The 17,257-nt window shown below is 27.4% G+C and overlaps 2 protein-coding genes across 2 annotated transcripts; both read left to right on the forward strand.

Moving 5' to 3' along the window:
• The first annotated feature begins 4,846 nt into the window (after positions 1-4,846).
• On the forward strand, positions 4,847-7,409 carry LOC112941719 (transcription factor bHLH18-like). The gene is made up of 3 exons (XM_026031732.2): positions 4,847-5,324; positions 6,492-6,875; positions 7,152-7,409. The coding sequence occupies exons 1-3, from the start codon at positions 4,884-4,886 to the stop codon at positions 7,239-7,241; spliced, it is 915 nt and encodes a 304-aa protein (XP_025887517.1). The 5' UTR covers positions 4,847-4,883; the 3' UTR covers positions 7,242-7,409.
• Positions 7,410-10,642: 3,233 nt separating this feature from the next.
• LOC112941643 (transcription factor bHLH18-like) lies at positions 10,643-15,239 on the forward strand. Its single transcript, XM_026031351.2, has 4 exons — positions 10,643-10,808; positions 11,202-11,615; positions 12,503-12,823; positions 14,993-15,239. The coding sequence occupies exons 1-4, from the start codon at positions 10,779-10,781 to the stop codon at positions 15,071-15,073; spliced, it is 846 nt and encodes a 281-aa protein (XP_025887136.1). The 5' UTR covers positions 10,643-10,778; the 3' UTR covers positions 15,074-15,239.
• The last annotated feature ends 2,018 nt before the right edge of the window (positions 15,240-17,257 follow it).

Raw genomic sequence — 17,257 nt, forward strand, 5'->3', positions numbered from 1 at the left:
AAGTTTATTTTGTATCAAAAAAATCACTTAACTTACAAAGTTATTAAAATTTGTTGGGTATCAAAAAAATCATTCAACTTAAATTTTTATATCAATAAAATCACTCAACTTAAACATTTGTGTTAGTAAAATTATTAAACAAAATTTATCATTAATTTTATTTGTTTCATATAAAATAGACCCAACAAATATATAAAATTAAGAAAACTAATTTAATTTTTTTATGGGAAACTTCTCTAGTGAAACAAATACTTTTTTCTTAATATACTAATTACTAAATAAAAAGAAATAATTAGGAGTTCTATTTATTGGCCCACTAGTGCATATTTTTGAAAATGAACACAAATAAATTATCGATGAAATTTGTATTCACAAATCTAATTAGGACTCATCAGAAAATAAGAGTACTAAAATAATATTTAAAATTAACTGACAGCTTTTCTTTAACAATGCAAAAATTAAACAACAGTGATCTAATAAAACTTGTCTTTTTTGTTTAGTAACTTTTTTCAAAAAAAATAAAAATAAAAATAATTTTATATATCATTGTTCTTCTTCATTGAAATTTAAAATTATTTTGGCATCGTTAATCTTGATCTTTTTTTATAACTTCAATTTTTCAACTTAATTTTTTGCTTTAACTAGTCAATTTTGTGTAGATATTTTTTTTTTTGAAATGATAATAATAATATCATAATGCTTACATACTTTAATAAAAGTATGTTATTAAAGTATGTATTTCATTAGTTAAGTTTGTTCCTAAAAGTTAAATAACAACTTTTTAAATTTTTTTATTCATTTATAGGGTTCGTATTTATATGAAACAAACAAAAATAATGATAAATTTTGTTTAATGATTTTACTAACACAAATGTCTAAGTTAAGTGATTTTATTGATATAAAAATCTAAGTTGAGTGATTTTTTTGATACCCAACAAACTTTAAAATTGAGTGATTTTATTGATATAAAAATCTAAGTTGAGTGATTCTTTTGATATAAAACAAACTTTAATGACTTTGCTAAATCAAATTCTTGAAGTTGAGTAATCTTTTAAGATATTAACTTATTGATTTATTTAGAGAAATTTAATTTAACATGAAATTTAAGAAATCAGATTTTTTAAAAACTTCTAATTGAAGTTTTGAATTGACATAATATTTGTGTGACAAGGTGGGTAACTCATGAGTATAATAAAAGTATCATTGTGCATTACGAAAAGTTGTAAATTATACGCTGAATTATATGGATAAGGACTTGAAAATTAATTTTTGAGTGAACAAGAACAAATCTTACACTGAATTATAATATTAATTTTTTATCTTATCCAAAATCTATAGAATCATCATAATATGTTTACTACTTATTTATCATATTTTTTCTTGGATAGGTCTTCAAAACTTCCGTAAGATATGTTGATATTAATTCGTGGCAACCACGTTTAATCAATGCTCAAAATATTCTCTCACTTCATGTTGTAATATGAACACACTAATGACGGCACTCTCTCTCTCGATTATTTTATTTGTTCGCTATATCAAAAATAAATTTTTAAATTATTTTTCATGTCTATTGAAATTATACACCTAATACTATGAAATTTATAGTACTAAATATATACTAATTCGATTATTGAACTTAAAATTACAATGAAAAAGAAAGTTGAATAACTTTATAAAATAAAACGTAAATTACATAGTATACATATATTTAAGCTCGATGGTGAACAAGATCTAAATCTTATTCAACATACAAAAACCAAGTAATGGAAAAGGAATCAACTTCAATGGAATGCAAATTTTGGTCAAGTTTCCAATTTAGAAATCAAATTAAAGTAAATATTATTAAATTATCAATGGGAGGTACTTAAATTAGATGCAACGATGCAAGAACGCGCTATCTATAATACTTCAAAGATTGCAAAGATCACATTAATCGTCATATATAGAAGAATGCAGATTTTGTATATCCTCAAATATTTTCTAATGTTCAAAATTATCAGAAATTAATATAAAAGTATATAAAAAAAATGCTGTGAATAATAAGAAAATAATTAAGATTTGAAATGCGTCTCTATCCTATATATTGTTTAAGATTGTTTTGAAACCTATTTTGGAAAATTTAAGGTATATTACTGTACCAAAACTTCCACTACGAGACAGATTTAAAAAAAGGCTGAATTATAAGAGTCTATTATTCACAATCATATCTTACATGACTATTCTCACGTCCCAATCAAAGTGAAAAGTGTTGTCGTGTTATAAAGTCAGAAATTAATGATTTTAATAAATTGTTAAAAAACATGAAGTAACTGAAATTTATAGAAGCAATAAGAGAGATGAACAGAAATCAATCAATGAAAAAATTAAAATCTGTAAAAACACGTATCAAAATCTGTAAATTTTTAATAGGAAAAAGATCAAGTCCACTGAACTCATAGTGTCCCCTTAAAGAAATTATTTCCCTCTAGTATCCGAGGTTTGATTTTGGAATATCAACAACAGTAAAATACACGAAGTAATTTGTTGTGCAGAAGAAGAAGAAGAGATCAGAAAATTCGTAAGGAAAAATTCTGAAGAGTGAAAAGTATTTATAAGCAAGAGGAACAAGTTCCGAAAGGTTGCAACCCTTTCAGAATCCTCACAACCATTAATGAAACTTTGCAACCTTTCAAATGGTAATGATTGTTCCTGAAAGTTGCAACCTCTCAGAATACTCATGACGGCAATTTTAAATAAAATGAAAAAGTTTTTTTAAATTCAAACGGGTCACGCGCGGATTCGAGTCGGGTCGAGTTAATCAACTAATTGAATGAATTAGCCTTTTAATTTAGTTAAATAAATAAATAATTATATAATTAAAACGAACTTTATCCAAAAAATAATCTCTCAATTATTTGTCGAAGCCGAGCGATGACCACGACGCGAGGGGGACCCCTCTTTTCCAACCCTTTTAACAATTAATAGGAGTGTTTCTATATTTAAATTCTCCTACTTTTCTTTCCACCACCGATGAGGACAAATGCCTTTTCATTAAAACATAAAAAGACTTTTCAAGTTCCTCTCTTTCCCTCTATTTTCCATCAATTCTTGCAACATACCCAACAAAAAAAATATTTACATTGTTGTCAGAACTCTAATCTAGAACTTATGGTTAAGAGTGAAGCACAATTTTCCAATATTCTATAACTCATGTTGATCAGGTCACGAGTTATTAATGCATATATTAGAAATAATAATAACTGTTAGGTAGTGGAGCTTGATTAATATATATAATTATTTACGCGGTTTAACCTTCGCGGTGAGGTTGCCAGGGGGTTATGGGTGTCGGGAGCCCCCCATCCGAAAGCGGGGTTCGGGACAGCGCCCTGACCTAAATTTTAGGTTTTCTTATTTATTCTCTGTAACCAAAAATACTCTGAGTTATTAATATAAATATACCTCACCGCCGTGGAAGTTTACTCATGGGGCTCTAGATCTCTCATCTCTTTTCTCTTGAAAGTTCTTGTATTCTTCAGTCATCTAGTGTGTGTGCATGAATTCGATCCTAACAATAACTTTATACAGAATTTGATTATGTAAATATGAGTGTTTACAGGAAATTAAAAGGAATAAGAAAGGAAGATAATTAAATAACTTAATTAGTTCTTAATATCACCAATTAGATATCAGAATTTTTTTAGTCAAATGGAGTTGTTAATTAGAAGGATAATTAAAGGACATGATTCCATACGGAAATGAAACGATAATCCGAGAAATAAGAATAACATTAATAAATGAGTTATGGATCCTGTGGAAGATCATTACAACCATATTCATCTAAAAAAACAGATTAAACAAAAACTTTAAATCTTAAAAAAAATAAAAAAAATCTTGCAAAAAATCCGACATGTTATCTACATTCAGATACTGTATATATCTATTTAATTTGATTGAGCTACTGAATCTGTTTTTAACAAATAGAGCTGTTGTGAATTCTTAAGAGAGGAAAAAATAGAAATAGTTTCTCCGTTTCAAAATAAGTATTATTTAGCAATAACCATAAAAAAAGTTTTAAAGTAAGTATTATGAGAGGCAGAGCTAGACTTTGTATTTGTATTAGAAAATTAATTGACAGCTTACGGTAAGGAAGTGGCGATGGAAATGAAATTTCTCTTTCTTTTTCTTTTTTTATTTTCAAAAAAAGGAAGCATGTTTTGCAATATTTTTTTTGTTCTAAAATTTAGAACCCAAACTCCTAATTCCGATTCGGTAAGTGTTACCTCAAGGATTCAAGACAAATTAGTATGTTTTTTCTAATTACATTCTTATACTTAATAGTATTTCTCTAGATTATACACAATTACTTTAGATAATATTTTTTGCTTACAATTCATACACTAAAAAAGTAAATAAAAATAATAAAATAATTTATAATCATACCAAATATAATTTTTTTATTTTTTTATTAAACTCCGAATCAAGTCGAACAACATAGAGAAAAGAGAGTATTAATTATGTATTATATTATGGAGAATGTGAAATGACACCAAGAATGACATAACCAAATATTCAACTCAAGATAGGTACAGTACTAATATTGTTAGCTGATATCTTTATAAATATTTTTTTATGACGAAATCAACAAACAAATTATAAAAAAAAAATTGTCCACACCTTTCATCCCCTCAACTCTCTCTTTTAATCACAGCATGTAAAGCAAGAAAAACTTATAGTTGTCATACTACTAAAATATGTACTAATAAAACGTATAAAATAATAACACCACGATTTCCATAACAAATACTATTGCTACACGTGATTTTCTTTATCGTCCACTATATAACAATAAAAAACAATGAATTGAGTTAGAAATTAAAACCTCAAAATTTCAAATTTGTTAAACCATGGAAAATACAACTTTCAATAACAACATAATTGGTGATGAAGAAGCACCATTTGAATTTAAGAATCTACTATCTGAAATGTTCACATCTTTACCTAATCAAAATCCCACTACCTCCAATTCATTAGAAAATGTTCCTAAAATTGCATTTTCTTGTTCTTCTCCTTCTTCTAATAATTCATCGTCTTCATCGCAAAATATTATTTCATTTGGGAATAAAGCTGATTCTTTTTTCCTAGAGGATAATGAATTAGATTATGATATGATAACGGAGAAAGTGATAATGAGCAACGTCAACATATCGAATTCATCGATGGCATCTAAGAGGATATGTAGAAGTCCTTTGCAATCTCAAGATCATCTTTTGGCTGAAAGGAAACGTCGTGAAAGGTTCTCCCAACTTTTTGCTCTCTTGGCTAAAGCTATACCGCAACTCAAGAAGGTATGTTGGAATTTCAAATTTAATTTATACTTTTGATTTTTGAATATAACATAAGGATGAACTTTTATCTTTCGCGAAAAGAGGAAAGAGAAAAATTAAAATAGAAAATTTAAAACCCTCGCAAAAGAACTATACCTATAAACCTATGTAACAAAAAGAAAATTACATCTTTTTCTCAAAATGGAAATTATTATTTGTCTAGTTGAATCGAACCTCAAACCTTTCGAGGAACATGATGTGGAGAAGACAGTAGGTTTCAATTCCACTAGTAAATTCCAATTTAGCATTCTTGATGTTGTTGTTAGTGTCAAATATAATCTTTTTTTAATTTGATATTTTTGAGTATACATTCTTGACCAACATATTAGTGATAACTAGTGACCAATTTTGTGTTGAAATTGTTGAAGTCGCTAGCTATACCACAGTCTGAATCAAATTATTACGGTAGAATGCTAGTTAGTTAAGTACTCTTATATATGCTCAGAAGATGCGAGCGGTGGAAATGAAGATATTGAGATGAATGTGTGGACATATTGGGAGTGAATTAAGAATGAGAATATTGAGTCAAAGTGGGAGTGACATTCGTGGTGGACAAGACGAGGGAAGTATGACTGAGATAGTTTGGGCATGTGAAGAAGAGATGTGTGGATGCCCCAGTAAAGAGGTGCGCAGAGGTAGACAGAAGAAGTATTAGGTTAGAGGTGATTGGCATGAAGCATCTTTGGCCTACCGAGGACATGACCTTTAGATAGGAGGGTATGAAGGTCGAATACTAGACTAGAATGTTAGTATGTTGTGGAGGGTTGTTTTTGCTTTTTGAGATTTTAGGTTTGTTGGTGTTTGTCGTTGTACTATCCGTATTATTCTTGCTTATGGTATCTATCATCGTATGTTGTTTAATATATTTCGACTATCACACTATTTTGTTATTTTTGATCCTTTCTATAGTAATCTACACTGTTTTTCTTCTTCTTTATACTTAATTTACTGCTCTCAAGCTGAGTTTTTTTGAAAACAATCACTCTACCTCCACGAGGTAGTAGTACAGTGTGCGTAGATACATTCTACCCTCCTCAGATTTAACTTGTGAGATTTCACGGAATATGTTTCTTTTTGTAGTCCTACTACGAATAATAATGTTTTTATTTATATTGTTTGATGATGCAGTTGGACAAAGCTTCAATTCTTGAAGATGCTATAAAGTACATAGGAGAACTTCAAGAACGTGTTAGTTCTTTAGAGGAAGCTGCTCGGACGATAAAAAGTAGTACAAACTTGATTGAATCAACTCATCCCACACTAGTACACAAACAATATTCTCATGATGATCATGTTGATGATCTTGAATCCAAAAGACATGAGAATATTAATGATATAAAGGTTCAAATTCTGGACAAAAATGTACTCATAGGAATCCATTGCAATAAGCAAATGAGGAGTATTTTCTCTATTATTGCTGGAATAATGGAAAAGCTACATCTTACTATTCACCACATAAGAGTTTCCCCATCCAATCATACTTCTCTTCATTATATCTCCATTCTTGCTGAGGTAATTATTATTTCTCATTCTTCAATTTATAGTTATCACACATTTTTTTAATAACTATGGTAACTTTCCGGTATCTTAATTAATTTTGTGAGATACCTGCAACCTTCTACCAGCAACATGTACCAGGTAACTCTATTCACCAAAGATAGGACAAATGAAAAGAATTGCCTGATATTTATTTTGTCTCCACTGAATTTTGAACCTGAGATAATCATACTTTTGTCAAATCATAGCAACTTTCTAATACTGATAATGACATTCATTATATCCTTGCAGATTGATGAGAATGTTGATATTAAAGTGCAGGATGTTGAAAAGGCGTTTGAATTACATCTTCTTACCATACAAGACTCGACACAAGAATAAATTTGACTTTAAATATGTTCAAGGTCACTCCGATTGGGACAAATTTGTTAGTGTTAAATGAATCCTTTGATTAAATTCATGCTTTAATTTGTACTATTAATATGGATAACAACGTATATATGTATTGCTGGAACTATATATATATATATAAAATATCTTTTTTTGAGCCAAGAATAGTTTGTTGTATTGACATTTCGTTTAACTATTAATTTTTTTTATGAGACATTATTATAAATTATCGATTGAACTTTTGAGACCAATATTATTTGCAATAGTTAATCAGTAATACATGTGACTATTAGATCCAACTGTTAATCAATACTTCTTCTATTCACTTTTATTTGTCGTGTTATATTTTTCGAAAGTTAATTTGACTAATTTTTATAGTTAAATTAGATTACGTTAAATCGATATTTTTTTTAAAAAAAATATATTCAAAAACTATACAAAAGTACTATAAATTGCAATTTTTTACATATCAATAAAGATGAAAATATACATAATAAAATGTTGATCAAAATTCTTATAATTTGACTCTAAAAAAGAAAATCATGACAATTAATTATAGACGGAGGGAGTAATACTTTTGGTTTTGCTATTCTGATTCATAAAAAAATGGAACAACCACAATTGAAATTTATTAAAAAATAAATCAAACATCTCTTTTTTTCAAAAAAGAACAAAAAGCATAATTCATCTTTTCAAACATTGCATAGATTGTGTGATTTTGACTTATTTTACTAAAATGCAGCTAGTACCTATCTGTGATGACAATAATTTTTTTAAATCACGATAAAAATATGTATAAACTGAGCAAAGCTTTAAGTAGTGGCGTAGTCATAAGAGGACAATCGAACATTTTTCTTAAAAAATTATACTAATATATAGATTAATAAAAGATAGTTTTTAAATATATATATATATTAAATCTAGAATATTTTGATAATTTTTTGACTTTATTACTAATTTTACAACTATAGAATCCAAACCTTTAAACGATAGATTCACCAAAAACAATGTGAAGAAACAAATTCTAGTTAAATCCCCTAAAATCTGTGTCCTGTTTCACCAAGCACAATGAATATTATAGTAATTACTCCTAATTTAATACGTTTTTCGAGATTTAATTGGCAACGTTACTCCTATACTTATTTATCCACGTGCTCAAAATGAATTTGCCCTAGTGGGTGGCAAACTCGATAAGTACAAAAAAAAAATATATTACTAAGCTAAATAATGTCTTGAGAAAATAAATTTAATCAGTATATAATGTATGTTAAATAACCTGAATAAAACATAGTTAGATTCATAGAGATCCACGTTACTCATAATACATATATCTAATAAAAACATAAAAGTATGGTGTTTTGTCTGATTTCAATGTGTTAGAATCGAAATAACAAGAATTTAAATATTGATGATTGTAGAGCGTAAAAATAAAGAAAATTAATGCTAAAAACACACTCATAGTATTTTAATATGATTTTATTACCTTTTATAAACTATTTTATTACCTGTCTAATTTTGAAAAAGGTACGGTGGAGAGTAAGTCATAGGTATTTTCTAAGAATGAAAAGGTAATTAATTAAGATAAAATTCTTCTTCTTCTTTTTTCTGTAAAAATTCATTTTTTTTAAATTATTTTATTCTAAACTACTTTATTTCAAAGACTAATTACGCATGTACGTAAAATAAGCATTAATTATATGAAAGATATTTTAATTGAGTGTGTGTATGTCTAAACTAAGCAAATTCACCGACAAGACAATTTGAGCTTCTAGACGCAAAACGACTTGCAACATGGTCGGTCTTTACCACATTAATTTTATTATTTTTTACGATACTAAAATTTAAAATGAACAAATAAAAATAACGAATTTGATATATTTTAATTGGTATTTCGTTAATTCCTTAATCACGAACTACATAATCATTTTTCTTAATTTTCAACTTATCCGACTTAATTCAAAGTATAAGGAATGTAATACATAATTCTTATATTTGTTTAAATTATTATACTAGGAGTTATAATAATTAATCATTTAAAATATTTAAGAAAATATTTTTTAAACTCTTTAAATAGTAATGAAGACGCATAAATTAGACCAAAATACCCCTTCACTAAATAAGATTCGTCATTTCCTGTGCATGCTTTATTTTGTAAATTTAATTTGAGATGAATCTCTATAAAGATACTAATCACCTGCTCATGAACCTTATCAATAAATTAAATACACCAACTTCAAATGACATTATAAGTAGGTTACAAAAGTTCAACTAGGACTTCAAATTAAAAAATGAAACTTAGAACCATTCCTTTAGTATGTTACATTATCTAAGATTTAGAAAAGATCTGATCATCTTATCTTAAGCAAATTTAATTTGTTTTAGCAAGTTGAATCCTAACTAATCATTTCAAAAATTTAGGCTATTCTAATTAAAGGAAAAGGTTATGGTATGAAACTGCTTTAGTATAAAGCATTTCACCTTCAAATTAAAGTGAAAATTTCAGACATAAATATCAAGATTAGTCAACCAAAAGGAAAAGCTTACGAATATGAGTACCCTATTTTATTTTATTTTATTTTGTTTTGTAAAAAGGTATAGAAAAGTTAAAGTATTCTTTTCTTATTGATTGCGTAATTAAACAATCATAAAGTTTGTTTTCCTATAGAAGAAAAATACCCAACCCCAACCCCTACCCCACCACACAAAGAAAAAAGGGAAGATAAAAAAAAATTTTATTTTTTTTTTTGTTTGATTTATAATTTAAATGAATATTTTTTTTATAACTTTTAATTTTATGTTTCTACGTGATATGTTTGATGTAATAAGATAAGAAGGAAACGAATATCACAAATTTCGTTTTCAATTTATTTGTCTTTTATTTTTTTTTTAGCTCATTTCAAAATGAACGCTTTTTTCATTTTTGATAACTCTTTATTTTCATCTTTCTAAATTATCATATTTAAAGTCATAAGATTTAATTAATTTTGATATACATATATTTTTAATTTATAGCTATGAAATTCAAAAATTCGCGTCAAATCAAAATCAGAAAAACAAATTCAACAACATACAATTTCTCTTTATATATTTTCCTTCTTTCAAACATCCTAAAGAAAGAATGAAACATTTTTCAAATGTGGATGGACTAAAAACTTTGACATATTTAGGGTACAGGTTCTGGAAGATGTTTAAATGGGGAGGAAATGGAAGAGCCTTCTCTTTGACTAAATTTATGTTCATGATGAGTTATTACTAATATTAATTAATTAATACATTAATTAATTAATTGAATTAGTGAGGATGAAAAGATGACAGCTTTTCACACGTGGTATAAATATATAAAATATATATTATTTTAATTGGACACTTTGGAAAAAAATAATCAGTATTATTTCTATTCATCTCTTTTTAATTTTTTTTTTTAGGGTGGGGTGGTAGTGAGCTATTCAATGGAGACCTAATCCTTGATACCTTTCCTTGAGAAAGTATACACGGTTAAGTCTTTGAGTAAAATTTTTGTCTTTCGTAATGGAAAGTAATTATTACGATTCTTTTCAAGTAAGTTCATTAAATTTCAATTCTTTTTTTATTATATCGATCTATATTATTGTTGTTTGTTGATACTCAAGTTAATTAGTTGTTGAAAAATCTCATTTTGAAAGATGAAGCGTTTTTACTACAATTTCAATTTGGAAGCTCAAATAATGTACTTACAATTTCTTGTGTAAATGTTTAATCTCTTCAAAAATCTAGTAATTAGTTTGCATTTCACTAAAATTAGAACACCATTTTAGAAAGAAGAAAAAAGCTAGAAGAAAGAAGAGAAAATGGTACTACATTATTGTAAGGATAATTAATAAGGTCAATAAATGCAACTAAAAGTTCATTAATACTAATTACTCTTTACAACCTTATATCCTTTAATTTGATTTTTGTTTCCTTTTCTCTTAGGGCATGGAATATAGTGGTAATTATAACTATGAAGATGAGAGCTTCTTTGAATTCAAGCCAAATATTTCTCAAGGTATCTATGATTTATCAAGTGCTTACAACACAAATATTGAAGAAAAAAGTGGTCAAAAGTCAATTTCTTCTAATAATTCTTCCTCTAATTCTGGGGGATTTCTCATTTCATTTTCTTCAAATCAAGAAGAAGATATTGGTGCAATGATAAGCTCAGAAAATTCATGCCAAGAATCATTTTTATTAGGGGAAAATAATAATAACAATAATAATAATAATAATGTTATGTATAAGAGGAGTCCACAACAAGCACAAGATCATGTTATTGCAGAGAGGAAGAGGAGAGAAAAAATGGGAGACCTTTTCATCTCTTTGTCAAAGATTGTACCTGGTCTTAAGAAGGTAAACTTCTTTTCTTTTATCCTCTGTCTTTCTAGTTTTGACGTAACTGATAAAATTACTTTCATATAATTAGGATTGAGGTCATATAGTCGAATTGTAAAAATAAACTATTGCATAAATATCTGGTAAGACTATATGTGCAATAAACTCAATCTTGTGATTTGACTTTTTTTCAAACTTCACATAGCAAAAATTTAGTGTATCAAAATGCATTTTTCTTTCCTAACTCCCAACACTAGTGACTCACAATCATTTGTGATAACTTTTGATTAAAAGTAAAATAATTGTAGAATAAATTAATAAAAAGTCTAGTGATTCGACGACATCTATATATCATATATACAACATGAAAAACCAAATAAATTTGAAACCCTTGGCCCTCTAGCTCTCACCTCTGCTTTCGAACTAGTATCTTAACTAGCGAGACTATGAATAAAAAGAATTCATACAGTCAATTAAACATGCTTGAATAAAGAGAGTAATAGAGTAAATAATTATTTTCTATCTTCCTTTCAAAAAATATTTTTTTTAAAAAGGAAAAAAAATGAAAATGGTGAAAAGGCGATATATTCTTTTAAATAATTGTAGTACTTTGTAATTTCCGAAGACTTTTGAAAAAAAAAACATTTGGGTTCTCAAAATACAAATAGCAAGTGTTATAAGCATTAGTCTGTGGCATGGCTACATAGACTAAAGGGTGATCGATTGAATATCAAAAATTCTATAATTATATTTTATAAGTATATAAAAATAATAGTGTATTTATTCGAAAATATTTTTTTTTTAGATAGAAGTGAATAAGTAGATCATGTATTTTTAGGTTTCAGTTTATAGATCACTTGATACACAAATATGATTGTATATTTTTTTTTGTGTGTGTTTTATAGTTAGATAAATCATCTATCCTTGGAGATACGATTGAGTACATGAAAGAGCTTCAAGAACAAGTAAAACTTCTTGAAGAGTCAAAGAAAAACACATCATCATCTTTGGAACATAATGATTCTAACAAGGAACAAGTATTAGGATCAAACAAGATTAAGGTAAGGATTATGGACAAAAATGTACTTATTAACATACATTGCAACAAACAAGATGGAATGTTGGGAAGATTGCTAGTCCAAATGGAGCAATTGCATCTTTCAGTCCATGACATGAGGATTATGCCTTTTGGTCCTACTAATCTTGAAATATCACTTCTTGCTCAGGTACTTTAATTTATAATTAACACTCTTAATCTTCAATTAAGTATGACATCTACTGCAAAATTAACCATAATTTTGTTTCTACCTACTATTGAACAATTGACACTAGATTTTTGAGGTCTCAACAACTTTACAACAACTTGATACCTTAAAAGACAAAACTCCAGAGATATAAAACTAAAATAACCCATGAGTTGTTTTAAAGAGTGATCATCCATTTTTTAATATTGCATGGCAGTCATAAAATTATTCTCTTATAACCCAAAAAAAACAACTCAACTATACTCAGGTGGGGTCTGATCAAGGTGAGGTCATGTAATCTGACCTTAGTAATCCTACCTTTGTGGTGTAGGGAGTTGGCTATTTCGATAAATTTATGGCTCAAGTAAATTATTATTTTAGAATAGGTGAAAGAAATGGAAGAATAAAAAGTTGGGATGAAAATATTGAAGAAATAGAAGTACCGATAGTAAAATAGTAAAGATAACTCCTGATAAAATAAAATAGTAAAGAAAATTAAAGTTATAGAAATAACACTAGTAATGAAATTGAATGATATGATAATACTAGCAATAATAATAAGAATGGTATTGAAACATATATGTGTTCTAGACTACTTATTAACCGTCTATTGTAATTTTCGATCTTCATGTTCCCTAATCTAACTAGGGTCATATCCTCGGTGAGTAGAAGATATGCAATGTCTTGTCTAAATATCTCTCCCCAATTCGTCCTACACCTATGTACTTCTATTTCTCCTCAAGCTTATCACTTTTTAGCCTCTTGCACCTTTTCATTGGGCATTTGTTCTCTGTCATCTTTCACGTGTCAGAACCATCTCAATGTCCTTTCCAAGATCTTGTCCATCTTAGATTACTCTCATCTTGCCTCTTATATTTTCGTTTTTAATTTTATTCATTCTTAGTATATGTGCTCATACATAATTGAAACATCCTCATCTTTACTATTTTCATTTTTTGAATGTGCAAATTTTTGACTGGCCAATATTCCACCCTCTACAACATAGTCACTCTAACAATCATTCTATAAAACTCATCTTGAAGTCTCCTTGCCAGAATCTCAACGGCTAGTGACGCTCCAAATCACAAAAAATAATTCAATTATCACTATGCAAATGATTAATCATAATTTTTTATCGTTAAATAATTCATAGCTAACATATATTTTTTATAAGTATACGCTAATGCTTGAGTCCTTTTTTTAGAATTTTTTTTTAGAAAATGTGAACTACTATGGTCCTAAAACACTGGTTCTCACTTCGTCAACTCACCTTATGTATTATCCTTGTTACAACTTACACCACTTTAAAGAAAAATACCATTTTTATACCCACTTTTTTAAAAAATAATAAATCACATGATATACCACATGGTGGAAAACATCGGGTAATAGATTGGTTCAGAAAATGAGTTCTTTTTAAGGACTTATTGACACATAGCTATATAGTTAAATGAAGATTCTATACGTGATAACCTACTTGTATTTTTCTTTAACCTTATTATAATCTGTGATATATGAGCATTGCTGAGTTATATTTTGTCACAAATATTAGTTTTTTTACATATATGTACAAATGCGATAGAAAATTTAAATGATTATCGACGAAATTATCCAAATGCAATAATATAGGCTTTATACATGAGTTCGAAGCCTAAAGGGTATAAAATGTTAATAAAAATTTCAAAATGGAATATTAAGCAAAACAGCAAAATCGCTGGAATAGCAGCGATTTTCTCCGCTGGAAAAAGCAAAATCGTTGCTACACCAGCGATTTAGCAAAATATGATTTTTTTTAACAAAAAAAAATTAAAAAAGCAGCGATTTTGTTGCAATTTTGAAAAAATTAAATCGCAGCAGCGACTTTTAAATGATTTTTTTTTAATAAAACGCTCCACCTAGAGCGATTTACCTTTCTTTTTTTTTAATTGAAAAATACAAAAACAAATTTTGCTAAATCGCTGCTGTAGTAGCTATTTTGCCTTTTTCGGCGGAGAAAATCACTGTTATTCCAATAATTTTGCCGTTCTGATTAATATAAAATTTCATATACAATTTTAAAATTTTTATTAACATTTTATACCCTTTAAGTTCCGAACTCCTTTATAAATAGCAAAAAACACATCATCATTTGTTTATTTGAACTACTTGCAGATGGAGGATGGATGCTGCATAAATGTAGAGGATATTGTAAAGGCCATCCAAATCAACATCCTGGACCTCGTAAATAATTAAAACACATACACATTTTAAATTACCTATATGTATAATTAATTGAGGGATCTTTGCAGATTAATGTGTGATACTTAATTTCCTCTTCCTTTTAGTATGTATTTTTCTTTGTGGCAAAATTCCTTATATATATACACTGGACGAAAAATTAATTTACTTAAGTTTGGCATTTTTTTGTTTTTTCATTTGGCGTTCGTTTTGATCCCGATTAATTAATCGGATTACAAAGAAAGTGCTTTTAGTATATCTTTCAAATTTGAAATATAAATTGTATAATGAAAAGTGAGTAGAAAAATAACTTATAACCTGTTTTTCAACTTGAATTTAAAATTTTCATATTTAAATATTAATTTTCAAATAATTAAAGTGTAAATTATTTTTAAAAATATTTAAAAAGAATATTTTTTATGATCATACCTTATCATTAATTAGCAACTTCGGATTAGTTAAAGATTTCAAAGCTCCACATAAGAACACTTTCCTTCAATATATAAATATTTTCTTTTAATTTGTATAGTGAATATAGTTGAAGATTTGAAATATTTTCCTTGTCTGAACTCTCTTTGTCACTACACTTACCTCACTATACACTATAATATTTTTTCACAATTCTCATCTTTTTTGACATATCCTTCACAAAGAAAGAATTACCACTATTTTATAGGGGAGAAATTTTTCTTTGTATTGAATAAGAATAATGTGGATCTTAGGCTCGTAGGTGCTCACTCTATTATTATAAGTTACTATAAATCACAGTGTATAATTGTATATGTACAACTATTTAAAAGTTATAGTTAAAAACTCTTGATTTCTTAGAAAATCCAATTTTTCCTAACTTCTCTTACCAAGTACAACTAATAATTCACTCTTGTAAGCACTCTCGTTTATTTTATGTTAAAGAAATAAGCACTACACAACCATTCAAAAATTCATTACCTATACTATTACAAATTTCATTTTTTATGTATTTCATTGATGAAAAAACTTGTTCCATATAAACAGTAGCAATATGAAGAATGAGAGTAAGCACATAAACAAGTAGCAAGTTTGATGCTAATCTGACTTCACCAATACTTTAGCAAAATCACTAATTCTCTTCAAGTTGAAGAACCTCGTGTTAAAATTACGAGCATAAACTATAAAATTATCAAGATGTCAACTGAGATGTCGAAGCTTATTGCTATCAACTTAATTCATATGATACTCAGTTAACCTTATTATATATCCTGTTCTTATCAAAACCACCAAATGAACTAACTGAATTCAAGCTAGCCATACGAAGAAGTAAGTCACTATTCACATCATAAATACAATTATTACGCTCTTGAAAATGCAAATTATAAAAGACATAACAAATCTGAACGAGCAAATGATGAGAATATGTTATGTCAAGAGATTTACGCTTGGACTTTTCAGGCAAGCAGTTACCGTTCATGATAATGTAGCATCAAAAAGTGATAATTCTCGCTAAAAATATATATTTAATAGCAATTAAATTGTTATTATTAATTAACTGTCACTAAATATTATATTTGTTTTGTATCTATACATATTGATACATAATTTGCAAATAGCATTTTAAAATTTATATCAAATGTTGAACACCCGACTAACTCACGAATCAGGCAAATCACTCTTTGATAGGGGTGGGTAAAATCAGTCTGAATATTCATGATCCATCTAATTCATTTATGTTTGGATAAATTAATAATCCATTTATTTTATTGTATGGACTTCTTATTTGATCTGTTTATTTCATCCCACTTTAATTAAATTTCAGCTAATTTCATCTCACTTTAATTAAATTTCGGCTAATATAATGCTTTTCAAATTGATTCAAGAGAAATTACAAATGTCTTTTTCAAAACATTCAAATAAAATTTCTCATAAATCAATTGAAATGCTTTTAATATGACACTATAAAAAATAATTTATTTTATGTACAAAAAAATACATGTTGTGAACGAGGCATATGTTTCTGAAGATTACAAAGGCTTCATTAATTAGTTTTCAAGAATGAGCTCTAACTTCCAATCCAAATTATTGTCCATTAAATTATTCTATTTGTAGATAATATATCTTAAACAAATATGAAACAGTTGAAGAAGTTATAATAATTTAAATAAATTATACGAACTATTCAAACTTATTTATTTTCTGAGGGAAAAACAATAGTAAAATATAAAG

Source organism: Solanum lycopersicum, chromosome 6 (assembly GCF_036512215.1).
Source record: "Solanum lycopersicum chromosome 6, SLM_r2.1".
NCBI classification, from domain to species: domain Eukaryota; kingdom Viridiplantae; phylum Streptophyta; class Magnoliopsida; order Solanales; family Solanaceae; genus Solanum; species Solanum lycopersicum.